The sequence below is a fragment of the Sus scrofa genome, chromosome 7 (assembly GCF_000003025.6).
Source record: "Sus scrofa isolate TJ Tabasco breed Duroc chromosome 7, Sscrofa11.1, whole genome shotgun sequence".
In the NCBI taxonomy this organism is placed as follows: domain Eukaryota; kingdom Metazoa; phylum Chordata; class Mammalia; order Artiodactyla; family Suidae; genus Sus; species Sus scrofa.
This window is the reverse complement of record NC_010449.5, coordinates 53472847-53487076: the sequence shown is the minus strand read 5'-3', so window position 1 is coordinate 53487076 and position 14230 is coordinate 53472847. Positions and strand designations below refer to the sequence as shown.

General features: G+C 57.6%; 1 protein-coding gene across 2 annotated transcripts; it reads right to left on the bottom strand.

Annotated features, from left to right (window-relative positions):
• On the bottom strand, positions 1993 to 14130 carry FES (FES proto-oncogene, tyrosine kinase). Of its 2 annotated transcripts, XM_001929355.4 has the most exons (19): positions 13336 to 14130; positions 12600 to 12821; positions 12236 to 12409; positions 10186 to 10282; positions 9860 to 10043; positions 8103 to 8240; positions 7910 to 8029; positions 7652 to 7774; positions 7331 to 7517; positions 7125 to 7208; positions 6412 to 6621; positions 5962 to 6084; positions 5615 to 5668; positions 4653 to 4771; positions 4202 to 4296; positions 3962 to 4085; positions 3574 to 3731; positions 3331 to 3453; positions 1993 to 2356 (listed from the first exon to the last, which is right to left on the bottom strand). In XM_001929355.4, the coding sequence occupies exons 2-19, from the start codon at positions 12810 to 12812 to the stop codon at positions 2214 to 2216; spliced, it is 2469 nt and encodes an 822-aa protein (XP_001929390.1). In that variant the 5' UTR covers positions 12813 to 12821; positions 13336 to 14130; the 3' UTR covers positions 1993 to 2213. The 2 variants fall into 2 exon arrangements, with proteins under 2 accessions (XP_001929390.1, XP_020954584.1); XM_021098925.1 differs by having other exon boundaries at positions 3331 to 3731; positions 13336 to 13527.

Sequence of the window (14230 nt, the reverse complement as noted above, 5' to 3'; positions counted from 1 at the left end):
TGCAGTTCAGGTTCCTCCAGATGCCAATCCATAGCACAGTCCCTGTTAGCACCAAACACTGTTCATTTCTCCCCCCCCCCCCCAACAAGGAGAGTCTCTCTGGGACAATTCTCATCACCAGAGGTGTCATTCGGAGTCAGCAAATGTCTCAGGGAAGAAAATATCCACCCATCAACCATTCAACTTGGAGGGGCTTTTCTCCTCCTTGAAATTTTTTTTTTTTTTTTTTTTGATCTTTTTGCCATTTCTTGGGCTGCTCCTGCAGCATATGGAGGTTCCCAGGCTAGGGGTCTAATCTGAGCTGTAGCTGCCAGCCTACACCAGAGCTACAGCAATGCAGGATCTGAGCCACATTGCAACCTACACCACAGCTCACGGCAACGCTGGATCCTTAACCCACTGAGCAAGGTCAGGGACCGAACCCGCAACCTCATGGTTCCTAGTCAGATTCGTTAACCACTGCGCCATTACAGGATACTCCTCCTCCTTGAAATTTTAATTCATATGGTCTCTCTTTCTCCCACCACCTAACACTGTCTTTAAAAATTATCATTTTCATCAGATGTTTCCTCCTAGTTGTTGCAATGGGTGTGGGATCCTGCAGAGACCTACCACATCCTACCCAGAAGCAGAAGTTCTTCAGTTCTGCTTTTTACCACTGCGAATGGAGGTACAAGATGAATTCTTAGTATTTTTACTTAGTCACACTCTCACTTGATTTACTCTTGTGTAAGCAAGTTTTAGTTCTTTCATCTCTTTGAAAATAGGTGTCAGGTATTTCCTGACCATACTTGAGGGATGGCCATTTTACCTGAAAGATCTTACCATTCATTCGTTGGTGCTAAAAATACTTCCTGGTTTCTGTTTCTCAGTTTGTTTCCTACTTTGGCTTCTCCACTTTCACCATTGCTGCTGGAAGTTTCAGAGAACTTTATAGATTTCAGGGGAACTTAGGGCAGAAGCTGAGGCTTCCCTGCTCTGCCATCCCATTGCTCAGTAAATTGGTCTTTTTCTTTCTTTAGGGGGCTGAACCTGCGGCACATGCAAGCTCCTGGGCCAGGGGTCAAGTCAGAGCTGCAGCTGCCGGCCTACACCACAGCCACAGCCACAGCAACATGGGATCCAAGCTGCATCTGCAACCTTCATCGTGGCAACACCGGATCCTTAACCCACTGAGCAAGGCCAGGGATTGAATTTGCATCCTCATGGATACTATGTTGGGTTCTTAACCTGCCGAGGCATAGTGGGAACTCGAGAGAGAAAGGAAGCATTTTCTTTCGCTTCAGCCACTCCAGACCCGTTTACATGGAACTCTGACTTTCCTGGACACCCCTCTATTCTCCTGCTCCCATGTGTTTACACATAGTGTCGCTAACATTTATAGGCTAACGACTTTCTTTCCTTTCCGTTTTTTTTTTTTTTTTTTTTTTGTCTTTTTTTTTTTAGGGCCGTACCCATGGCATGTGGAAGTTCCCAGGCTACAGGGTCGAATCAGAGCTACAGCTGCCAGCTATGGCCACAGCAACACCAGATCCTTAACCCACTGAGCAAGGCCAGGGATCAAACCCGCATCCTCATGGATACGGGTCAGGTTCATTACCACTGAGCCACGACGGGAACTCCAACATAAGCTAAGGACTTCCAAACCTCAGTTATCAGCCTTTACTTCCACCCGAGCTTCTGGTCCTATTTGTCACACTTACCTCCCCACAGTCCCCTCCCATGCAATGTCTCTAATCTCACCATCTTTCCCGCAGCTCTGCTCCTCTGCCTGCGATCCTAATTCAGAAATAACACCACCATCTGCTCAGACGCCTGTATATCCTCATCCTCATCTGCCTCCCTCTTCCCCAGGTCACACAACCAAAAACCACCCAACAATGTTGGTTTCGCCCTGCAACACTGCCCTTGCCCACCCACCCACGGGCACGGTCCAGGGCCTCACTTCCTTCTAAGACCTGCCCTCCAGAGGAGCGCACATGCCAAGAGCACTTGATGGGCACAAGTGGTTTTATTATTTTTGCCTGGAAGAGGAAGCCCTGGCAGGAGCCAGGCTGCCCAGCAGACGTGGAGCCGCCTCCCTGCTGGCAGCATGAATACCAGTGGCTGGAGTCCAGGGCAACAAGGAGCTGTCTGATGGTGTGAGCTGGAGCTGGTGAGGAGGTACGGTCTGGCCTGCAGAGGCCACTGGCTTGAGAAGTGGGGCTCCAGCCTCACCGGTGCCGCTTTCGGATGCTCTGCAGCTCCTGGTAGATGGTGCTGAAGTTGGGCCGCTGCCCAGGCTCGTAGGCCCAGCACTGCTCCATGAGTCTGAATACAGCATCGGGACACAGCTCGGGGCAGGGCAGGCGGCCCCCTGTGAGGAGAGGCACAGCCCATCAGGCCTGAGGAGGGGGTGTGAAGGCCCCTGGCAGCCCCTGAGGGTATACCATGAGCCATGGGAGCTGCTTTGGGCACAATGTTTTTTGGGGTTTTTTTTGTCTTTTTGCCTTTTCTAGGGCCGCTTCCCAGGCCTAGGGGTCTAATCGGATCTGTAGCCACCGGCCTACACCACAGCCACAGCAACGTGGGATCTGAGCCACGTCTGCAACCTACACCACAGCTCATGGCAACGCCAGATCCTTAACCCACTGAGCAAGGCCAGGGATCATACCTGCAACCTCATGGTTCCTAGTTGGAGTCATTAACCACTGTACCATGACGGGAACTCCAGGGCACAATGTTCTTAAGGAGACCCTTTTCTTCACCAAAAACAGAGATTTTAGTCTCAAGCCACCATGTGCTAGTTGTATAAACTTTGCTTTTTTTCCTGTGTGTGTGTGTGTTTGCTTTTTTGTGTTTGTCTTTTTAGGGCCGCACCCGCGGCATATGGACGTTCCCAGGCTAGGGATCAAATCGGAGCTGCAGCTGCCAGCCTACACCACAGCCACAGCAATGCCAGATCTGAGCCTTGTCTCTGACCTACACCACAGCTCATGGCAACACTGGATCCTTAACCCACTGAGCAAGGCCAGGGATCAAACCTGCATCCTCAGACACTATGCTGGGTCCTTAACCAGCTGAGCCACAGCGGAAACTCCTTGTGTAATCTTTGCAGACCTCAATGTTTCCTCCTGCAAAGGGGACTCGTTAGTCCCTACCTCACATGTTGTGAAAAATAAATGAAATAAATGAATGGCCTGGTACATAACAGGAGTTCACTCAATGGCAGCTGCAGGATTGTTCATACTCTGCCCCAGTGGGAGGGTTAGGGGGCTTGGAAGAGTCCAGCTGGAGCACTGGGGAGGGGGCTTGGCTCTGAGGCGGCTGTCACCGCACAGGGTCCCTTACCCTTTTCCACGAACTCCCGAGTCTGCTGATTGCTGAGGTTGGGGTAGGGGGAGGCCCCCAGGCTGAAGGCCTCCCAGAGCAAGATGCCAAAGCTCCACACGTCGCTCTCGGAGGAGTAGCGGCCTGCAAGGAGGTGAGGCAGTGTGAGTGGGCAGCCCATGGCCATTGGCCAGAGAGGGGGAGGTGGCAGGACCCACAGCCCAGCCTCAGGCCTTGCAGCCAGGGTGGGTCGGGCCCAGGTACCATAGTTAAGAGCTTCTGGTGCCGTCCACTTCACAGGGACTTGTCTGAGGCCCCCGGAGGCCGCGTAGACTCCGTCGGCTTCCTCCCGGGACATCCCAAAGTCGCTGATCTTCAGGACATTCTTCTCTGTTACCAGGCAGTTCCGAGCAGCCAGGTCCCTGGTCCGAAGCAAGAAGGGGCTCATTCAGCCAGCGTCCACCCAGCACCTGCCACCTGCCTGTCCGTCTAGACACAGTCATGAACCAAAGCCGCTCCCTGCCCCTGGGACGCCTGGTCTGTTGGGGAGGCAGATGCCACCTCTGGGGCTGGTGCCTGCTGTTGAGGGGAGCATGGGGCAGCGTCTGCACCTGGGTGGGGGGTACGCGACCTGCTCGCCACCCCCCCTCACCGGTGGATGCAGCACTTGCTCTCCAGATACTCCATGCCCGCTGCAGCATCCCCCACCATCTGCAACAGCGTCTTCATCCGCAGGCGGGCTCCCTCTGTCCGAAGGAAGGTCAGGAAGTCGCCCCCTGGGGGTAGGCGGTGTGTGGGGGGGACACTCGTTGAGCCTTCTGGGCACTGGGGAGGGGGGAGACCTGGCCGGGCTGAGGACCCCCACCCTTGGACATCAGCTCCCTCTGCTCACCCTGCACGAGCTCCATGACGATGTAGATCGGCTGCTTCTGGGTGCAGACGCCAATGAGACGCACGATGTTGGGGTGGCTGTACTGCTTCAGGATCCTGGGGCAGGGGGGTGCTGTTGCTTAGGCTCATGCCGCAGGCCAGAGGTTGGAGGTCGGGGGAGTCTTACACATTCACTTCCTTGGCCCCAGGAACCCCACGGAAGCCCAGGGAGCCCAAGGGAGGAAGAGAGAAAGGCAGCAGCGGAGAAGAGCTCAGCCTCCAACCCTGAGGCCAGCAGACCTGGAAGTGGGACTTGGTGGGACCCTGAGCCTCTCCCCCTCCCACTGTGGGGGGCCCTGAGGATTCAAGGACACCACAGAAGTCAAGCACTGCGGGAGTCAAGCATCCCATCGTGCCCAGAGAAACCCTTCGCATGGGTTCTTTTATCACATGATGGTTCTTTTATCACCCACCTGGCTTCCTGCAGAAACTTGGCCTTGAGGTCAGGTGGGAGCGTTTCTCGGCAAGATTTCACCGCCACCAGGGTGTTATCCGCTCGCAGGCGTCCACTGAAGACTTCGCCAAAGTTCCCCTGAAATGGTCTGAGGCTCCTACCTGTCTTCCCTGGCCTGCGGTCCTCTTCTGCGCCGAGGGCACAGGCCACCGTGTCCCCACCTGCCTTCCATTCTGTGATCTTAAGCTCAGACCTGCTCATCCCTGCTCTCTGGTCAAGGGACCAAATGTACCCATGGGGCAGGCAGAGAAAGTCCTTCTTTTTTTTCTTTTTAGGGCCTCACCTGAGGCCTATGGGGGTTCCCAGGCCAGCGTTGTTGAATGGGAACTGCAGCCACTGGCCTCCACCAGAGCCACGTCTGCGACACCACAGCTCATGGACATGCCGGGTCCTTAACCCGCTGAGCGAGGCCGGGGACTGAACCCAAATCCTCACAGACACGATGTCAGGTTCTTAACCCACTGAGCCACAACGGGAACTCTGAGAAATTCACTTCATTTTTTGTTTGTTTGTTTTTGTTTTTGTTTTTGTGAGAAAGTCACTTCAGATTTGCCATATTCACTGAGAAGTGACATGGAAAATCCAGAAATCACTTTCACTCAGGTTGGAAAAGCATTTTGTTTTTAGGAAAGACTCCGTTCTAAGCAGCTATTTTATAGCTCACACGAACTGTATCTCCCAGCCCTGCACAGGCGGCGTGTGTTGGGGGGAGTAGAGTGGGTGCTGGCGTCAGGTGGTCTCTGGGGAGCCTCCAGGGCCAGTATTTTCCCTGTTTCCTGAAGGACAGTGTACAGTGGCGGGGCTGGGGGTTGGGGGTACAAGTTGAGAATCAGACTGAGGCAAGTGGGGGGTACGACTTGGCCCGGGGTCGGGGAGGGAGAAGCAGGCAGCCAGGAAGCTGCCCTCGGGCACTCGACTTACCCTTCCGATCTGTTCGCCCAACACCAGGTCCTCGTGGCTTAGTGCCCATTTGTCCTGGGGAAGCGGGGGGAGTCGGAGGGGTCAGAAGTCAGGGAATGAAGGATGTGCCCAATCCTATGAAGGACTGAACACCCCCCACCAACACTATGCGGTTCATTTCTGTAAAATGGGTTTGGACCACATCAGGCTCACACTCAGATGGCACTGGGAGTGGCCGTGACATTCCAAACTAGAGAGAGGCTGGCCTCCTGGGGAGCGAGGAGTCACTCTGCACCCTGTATGGAGACTGGGGCCCTTCCTGCTCCGATTCTGCATGGGTGGCGAGGCCTGGCTGGGCGCAGATTCACCTTGGGCACTGCCCTGTTCAGGACGATACCGCTCTTCTTGGTGAGGGGCTGCTGGGAGTGCAGCAGGTGGTCGATGAGCAAGGGGATGCTGGGAAAACCGTCTCCTTCCAGTCGGTACAGGTTCTGTGGGGCAGGGGGAGCTGGGGTCAACAGCCTCCGCTGCTGAGGGGGCTTGAGCCCTGGGATAGGAGAGGAAGAGCCACGGGCAGAAAAGGCAGAGACCTGCCGCAAAGGCACTACCTGGTGGCGCAGGCCAAGTCTGCTCCCCCATCCTTCAGGAGGGTGCACACGGGAGGCTTAAGCCACTACTGTGTGGCAGGGCCTTGGTGGTCTCTGTGGCCCCTTTCAGCTCTGCCAGGGAGGCAGCTCCTCTTTTACCCTCTCAAGGTCATTCCCTTGAAGGGAGGCGGGGGAGGAAGAGGGGAGGGCTCAGGTCCGGGTCCCACTCACATCTGCGGACTGGATGATGAAGTGTCGGGGCTGGCCGTCCCACAGCACGGACAGCACGTACTCCTGCTTGCCCTGGCTTTCCCGGACCAGGAAGTCCCCAGAGTGTGTCAGCAGCTCAGCCACCTCTGCCCGCGGGATGGCCCCATGGTACCACAGCTGCTCGTGCAGGGGCTTCTGCACCTCTGGAACGAGCTGCAGCGGTGGGGGGAGCTGGAAAGGGGGAGGGGCATGGAGGGGTCACTCAGGCAGCCCATCAGGGGAGGCCACGAGGCCAGCCAGGGGGGCCACCTGTCAGGTGTCTGTCTCTTTCCTATGAGCCTCATCCTCACCAATCACCTGACTGTCACTTAGAGCCAGCTGCAACCCTTGGAGCAGCAATATACTTGAGGAGTGCTCACCGCAGAGCTGGGATGGGCAGCCCAGGCTGGCTGATCCCAAACCAAGATTTTGCCTTTTCCACCAAGACCACAGCTTGCAATTATTCCTGGAGCAGGAAGGGCTGTGGGGGTAATAAGGCTGGAGGTCCCTTTGGCACAGAGGGGTGGAAAGATCTGGAATCCCAGCGAAGAGGGGCTCCCAGTAAAAGCGGCCTGGGAGGACTTCTCTAGGGCAACCTGGGGGCTAACCCCAAAGCACCCTGGTAGGAAGGGCTTGGGGGGCCATCTCTGAGGCCCCTGGCCTGGCCCACACCTTAGAGAAGGGCAGACACTCACCGAGAACTTGGGGCGGAAGATGCCTGAAATGTGGCTCTTAAGGATCTCCAGGGTGGGTGTCCTTCCCCCTTCTCGCTCCTGCTCCTGAGGCCAGGGACAGACGTCAGCGGGTGGCCAGGCTTGGGGAGGGGGAGGGCGAAAATGAGGAGCGCGCCCCCAGCGGGCAGGCGTGGCCAGCGGCGCGGGGCAGCAGGTGGGCGGCTCACCGAGGACGAGGTGGAGTGGCGGTCATCCTGTAGGAGCAGCACGGGTGGGGGCTCGCCAGGGCCCAGCTGCTCCAGCTTGGCATGCAGCAGCTCCTGCTGGGCCTGGAGCTTGGCCTGGCTGCACACTGCTACCTGCAGCCCCTGCAGCGCCTCCTGCAGCGCCTGCTTCTTGCTCAGCAGCTGCACCCTGCAGGCAGGGGTGGGCAGGCGGGGTGGGGGAGAGAGAGAGCAGGGTTCAGCCTACAGCTGGTGGCCGGCAGTGGGGCAGTGGGGCAGGCTGGAGGGAGGGCCAGGTGGCTGCAGGAGGTGGGCCCCACTCACCGCTCCCGGGGATGGGTGCTCTGCTCCTCCTTCCAGAGCTCCCGCTGCAGCTGAGTGACCCCCTCCTGCCGGCTGAGCACCGTCTCGGTGGCCTCGGCCAGTTCTTCTGTCACTGAGGTCAGCCTGTGCCCAGAGGGAAGGGCCGTATTAGCTGTGCCCCTCAGCCACCTCCCTGCACAGCCCAGCAAGCCCGGCGGGCTGCCCACAGTCCTGTGTGCTCAGCATCCGCCCCCGGCCGGGAGCTGAGCCACCACACACGTGTGCTGCACGCTCTCCACAGTCAGCTCATTCAGCTGCAGCTCCCCGGGCTCCAGCAGTTCAGTCTCTTCAAGCAGCGACTCGTCAAAGGTGACGCAAGGTGGGACGTCAGGTGTGGACCTGCAGAGGACAGTGCCCTGTCAGTGAATAAGCCAGCAGCCCTGGTGGCCAGCTGCTGCAAGGAGGGGCTTACCCATACTGTTGCAGGAAGCCTTGGTACTCGGCCTCGGGCTGGATGCGGGCAGCCGCTGCAGCCATCTCCCGGTGAATGGCCACCACCTCATCTTGCACCAGGCTGGTGATCTCCAGGTATTCCTGCAGGATCTCCTTCCTGCACCCAGAGGAGCCCCCCAGTCAGGGGGAGCCTCAGGCTGGGCAAGGCTAGGGAGCTTGGGTCCTGGGGTTGACTGCCCACCCCGCAACCATCATTTACCAGCCAAATGACCACAGGCAAATTACTTAGCCTCTCCCACAATAAGGACCCGGTGAGAGCCTGTATGCAGAATATGTGGCATGAGGAAGTGCCTGCTCCGTGTGAGCTGTAAATTTGCCTGCTCTGGGGAAGCAGCCCAACAGCTGGCGCTCCAGGGTTCTGATACACACATAAGCCGCCTGTGTGCCGGTGACCCCATGCTTATACCTTCAGTCCCAGCCTCATGGAACCATCCACCTATTCAAAATGTCTCACAGCCTCTCTCAGATACCCGACTCCACCAGCCAGCTCCAACTCCTTCCTAGTCTTGCCTCCTTCTTCTCCCACAACCTTCCCCACATAGCTGCCACCTCCCAGGTCCTCCGAGTCAAATCCTTGGAGCCATCTTCTTTTTTTCTTTTTGCCTTTTCTAGGGCCGATCCGGAGGCATATGGAGGTTCCCAGTCTAGGGGTCTAATCGGAGCTGTAGCTGCCAGCCTACGCCAGAGCCACAGCAATTCGGGATCCAAGATGCATTTGCTACCTACACCACAGCTCATGGCAACACGGGATCGTTAACCCACTGAGCAAGGGCAGAGGTCGAACCCGCAACCTCATGGTTCCTAGTCGGATTCGTTAACCACTGCGCCACGACGGGAACTCCCTTTTTTTTTCTTTCTTCTGTCTTTTTAGGGCTGCACCTGCAGCATATGGAGGTTCCCAGGCTAGGGGTCGAGTCAGAGCTACAGCTGCCGGCTTATGCCACAGTCACAGCAATGCCAGATCTGAGCTTCGCCTGTGACTTACACACAGCTCACAGCAACGCCAGATCCTTAACCCACTGAGCGAGGCCAGGGATCGAACCCACAACCTCATGGTTCCTAGTCAGGTTTGTTTCCCCTGCACCATAACGGGAACTCCGACCTAACCGTCTCTCCCCTCCATTGCTGCTGCCTTGATCCAATGGCCGTAGTGGATGGTCTGTTGTCTAGGTCACTGCAGTAGCCTCCTGTCTTGTCTCCCTGCTCCTGTCCTTGCCCCTAGAGTCTGTTCTCACATGGCAGCTAGACTGACCTTATTGGGAGGGCTTGGAACATGTCACTTTTTTTTTTCCTCTTTAGGACCGCACCCACAAATGGAGGTTCCCAGGCTAGGGGTCGAATTAGAGCTGCATTCTGCAACCTACACCACAGCCACAGCAACGCTGGGTCCTTAATCCACTGAGCGAGGCAAGGGATCAAACCCGAGTCCTCATGGATACTAGTCGGGTTCGTGACTGCTGAGCCATGCCGGGACTTTCCAGATATTTTAGTCTACATTCTCTACTGAAGCACAGGACCTACCGTGGTATTCAGTAAATATAATAAAAGCCTGCAATAAGGGGTCCTGGAATGATGGAATTTGGATGTCAGTTAACTGGCCCAGAGCATGTTCTCACATGATGTCATGACAGGGTCACGTTTACAGGGCTGGGTTTGCTGGATGCTGGTGGCAGGGCTTCGGGGCTGTGCTGGGGGTGGAGCGGGGCTTGGGCTTACAAAATGTTCGCCATCTCCTGGTGCAGGTCCTGCAGCGACTGGAGTAGGCCGGGCAGCATGAGCTGGTGGTGGTGCTGGTGGTGCAGCTGCGCAGCCCGCACACCTAGCACGTAGCGGTTGTGGTGAGCGAAGAGCTTCCACAGGCTGCGCACGTACTTGTCCTTGGCCTTGTCGCGATCCTTGTCTGCCAGGTGGGGGATGGGGGGGAAGGGAGCATGGGTGGCAGCACAGAGGCCTAGGCAGCCCCTCTACCTCCCTAGGTACCTGTGGACAGTTCTGGGCTGGTTTTGAATTCCCCTCCCTGGCCAGGGAGAGAAGCCCCAGACCTTTGCTAGCCTCCTGGTACTTGCGCCGGGCCTGGGCACTGTCCCGTGCCAGGGCTCGGTACTGGCTCTTCAGCTTCTCAATGTCCTGGCTGTGTGTCTGGAAAGAGAAGAGAGACCAGCATGGGAGAGCAGGGCCCCCAAGCATGAAAGATTCCTGCCCAAGGTGAAGCCCAGGATAGGTCCTGTAGTCCAGGCAAACTAATCCAGAGAGTCTGGATTAATCCAGGAATTAAGTCTGGATTAATCCAGGAATGTAATCCAGGAAGCACCCTCCAGGAAGGGCCTGGAGACCTCGGGGACCTAGCCTCGGCTGCTGAGGATAAGGTCAGGGGAGCTGGGTTAAGGACAGGCCCCTGGGAGCAGCAGAGATGGCTAGACAGGCTACAGCTGTCCCTTCTTGGCTGGAGTGGTATCTGGTGGCAGGCAAGGTACAGAGGCTGGTGTGTGCAGCAATTATGCAATTATGGCACAGAGGTCCGCACTTCGAAGGGCCCCATGCTTGTTTAATTATTAAATTCTTAGTAATTTGTTGACAAGGGGCCCCGCATTTTCATTGTGTATTTCATTTACCAGGAACAATAGATGATCAAGGCCAGAGTTTTCTGAGTTCCCATTGTGGCTCAGCAGGTTAAGAACCGGATGTACAGTCCACAAGGATGTGGGTTCGATCCCTGGCCTTGCTCCATGGGTTAAGGATCCATTGCCAAAATCTGTGGCATAGGTTGCAGACACAGCACGGATCTAGTGTTGCTGTGGCTGTGGTGTAGGCTGCAACTGCAGCTGCAGCTCTGATTTGACCCCTAGCCCGGACACTTCCATACACCATAAGAAGAAAAAAAGAGAAAAAAGAAAAAAAAGGACTAGAGTTCTCATCCCAGTTCCCCAAGTTCCACTACTTTTCTTTATCTTATTTTATTTTTTTGTCTTTTTGCCATTTCTAGGGCTGTACCTGTGGCATACAGAGGTTCCCAGGCTAGGGGTTGAACTGGAGCTGTAGCCGCCGGCCTACGCCAGAGCCACAGCAATGCGGGATTCGAGCTGTGTCTGCAACCTACGCCACAGCTCCTTGCAAAGCCGGATCCTTAACCCACTGAGCAAGGCCAGGGATCGAACCCACAACCTCATGGTTCTTGGTCGGATTCGTTAACCACTGCGCCACGATGGGAACTCCTCCACTCCTTTTCTCTGAACCTCAGCATCCCCATCTATAACTACGCTAAATACATGGACTACATCAGCCTTTTTCTTAAAGGCCAGATCGTAAGGCTTGTAGTCCATGCATTTTCTGTTGAAATTACTCAGCCTTTCCACTGTAGCTCTTTGGTAGCTATAGATAATGTGAAAACATACGGGCGAGGCTATGTCCCAGTAAAACTGCCTGCAAAAGCAGGCTGACCCCTGGATTAGATCATATAGAAAGAAAAGAGGCAGGGATGAAGACCAGCCACCAGGGGCTGCTGTGGGTCCATGGCAAGGCTGGGGCTTGTGCTGGTACAAGGGGTGTGGTGCCAGCTCTTGCCTGCCACATTGAATAAAGAGGCCAAAGCATCCACAGACATAGCGCTGATCAAACAGTTTCTAGACCCAGGAGCTGAGCAGGGTTCAACAGCAGGAAGGCCCACTTCACAGCCCTGGTCCTTAACCTCAGGTTTGAGGTTAAGCCAGCTGCTTGTAAAGATTCTAGGTCCCTGGGAGGGGCCATCCTGGGCCCAGGGCAGACTGAGTAGCCGTCATGCCTCTGTCTCTCGGACCCCAGGGCCAGCTGGTGCACTGTAAGAGGTAGGTCACAGATCCTGCACTCCTCCCACCACTCCGCCCAGGCACACAGAAGGATGACAGAAAATGCAGGGAGGGGCCCCACTGCCAGTCCAACATGGGGCAGGGGGAGTGAGGGAAGCTGCGGCAGGGCCGGGGCAGGCCCTGGGGCCAGGCCTGTGGTCAGATACTTCCACTTCCCCAGTGAACCCCAGAACTCCTTGCAAAACCAGCCCTTTTAGGCTTAAGATGTAGGCAGAAATGACCAGGTGAAACCCCAGTGCCACCCACCCACCTTGGTGAGCTCCTGCTGCAGGTGCTGCCACTGCTCGCTGTAGGTCTTGCGCAGCTGCTGCCGCTCCCGGATCAGCAGGCTCAGCTTGCTCAGGGGCCCCGAGTTCAAATCTTCAGCGTGCTGCCTCAGCAGTCGGCTCAGGCCCTCTGTCTGGCTGGTGATATCTGCCCAGGACTATAGCACAGGACGGGTGAGGCAGGGAGTCAGGGACAATGGTCCCAAGCCTGGGCCTGCCAAATCTCCAGCCCTCCCCTGTGGGCGCCCGGAAAGGAAGGGACTGGCAGATACATCGGCACCCATAGGAATTCCTTGGTTGGTGAGGGCAGGAAGGGGGTGAGGGGCCCAGGGCATTGTGGAGTCCCACCTGACTGATGGGGCTGTGGAAACCAGTGCTCCGGCTCTGGGCACCACTGTCCTGTAGTGACATGTGGTGCAACAGCCCGGCATACTCCCTGTCGCTCTTGACTCGCTGGGCCATCCACTTTCTCATGCCCTCCAGCAACCGAAGCTCGGCCTCCTGCATCTGCTGCAGGGCCCCATGGCCCTGGGGGCTGCATAGCTCCGAAGAGAAGCCCATAGTGTGGTCCTGGGGACAGAGAGGAGAAGCCACCAGTGGGGGCAGGGCAGGAGCTGGAGACAGACAGAGGTGTGGGACAGAGACCCTAGGGGCTGCCTGACTAAGAGGGGCTGCAGACAGGCGGGTGGTGGGGGTCTGTCCCACTGAAATGCAGCCATAGGTACAAACTTTGGCCTGGCCTGGGAAAGCCCTCATTGCTTCCTGCATCCTAGGCCGAGGACTAGTGCCAGGGGTCCTCTTTCCAGTCCTGGGGCAGAAACCTCCTGGATCTTGCCTCCCTGGGCCCTCCCACCCAGCACCCAGCTGCAGGGGCGCGGCACGATCAGGGCCCTCGGTCCCTCGGCCCCTCGGCCGGGCCAAGCCTGCCCCTTCTGGCGCCCCAGGCAGCCGCAGCCCAAGCCCCTACCCTTCCCCGGCCCCTGCCCAACTGTGTCTGCTCTCTGATCGCCGCCGCTGGCAGGGCTCCTGCCTGCTTCCCACTCCCCCCCACCCACCGACACCCTCCCCTGGGGGCAGGAGTTACCCGCGTGGGCAGCTAGCTGCTCCTAGGGCCGCCGAGGACCAACTCAGACTCAGGCCCCCGCACCACTCCGGCCAGTTCCTGATTCCGCGCTTCCTCCTCCTGCGGTTTCAGTTGGCCCAGGCCCCGGGGCGGGCCGGCGGAGGGGAAGGGGCGGGCAGGAGCCCCTGACGCCTGTCCGCCCCCCCGCTGCCCAGTGCAGGCCGCTCAGCCAGCCACACGGCTCACAAGGCTCGCGGAAACGGAAGGGAGGAGGGGGCTGAGAAAGAATGGGCCAGAAGAGAGCAGCCTGGCCGGGCACTCCCCAGGTCCCGGACAGCGCCCAGGAACTGGGGGAAGCGGCCCGCGGGTGCAGTAATGGGCGCCTGCCCAGGGCGGAGCAGCAGGCTTGCACTGGGTGGGAGAGCCTGCGGGTCCAGAGCCTGGGGGCAGGCGGGCCACCCCAGCAGCAGCCCCAGAAGAGGAAGGGGGAAGCCTGGTGCAGGCCCTCCCCTCCCCACTGGATTCCCCAAGGCGAGCTCAGGCACCAGTCTCCATTTGAATAAAATCTCCAAGTAAATGTCTAGAGGGGAGGCCAGCTTCTCCCACACAGGTCCCCTGGTGGAACAGGCACCGCTCACCTAGCCAGGGCTGGGGCTTCCTGTTTCAAGGGAAACCTGGGGCAGGCAAGGGGTCTGGGCCAGGGAGTGGGACTCAACTTCTCTCCCTGCTGGACTCAAGGCCTGTGCGGGTGGAAATGCTCAGCCAGTCCCACCTCCAGGACTTGTGCCCGGCTGCAGTCCCCTTCTACACCCTGCCCGAAGGAGGCCCTGAAGCCCTCTGGGCGATGGACCGTGGGCAGGAAGGTCACAAGGGCATGTAGGTTGCCCCGATCCCCACCCCCACCCCCACCCCATCC

Coding starts and splice junctions, on each gene's coding strand:
- FES (XM_021098925.1), bottom strand. CDS start 12,812: ATGGGCTTCTCTTCGGAGCTATGCAGCCCCCAGGGCCATGGGGCCCTG. Junction 12,410..12,599: donor TCCACAGCCCCATCAGTCAG/GTGGGACTCCAC, acceptor CCTGTGCTATAG/TCCTGGGCAGATATCACCAG. Junction 4,772..5,614: donor TGGGCGAACAGATCGGAAGG/GTAAGTCGAGTG, acceptor AGACCATTTCAG/GGGAACTTTGGCGAAGTCTT.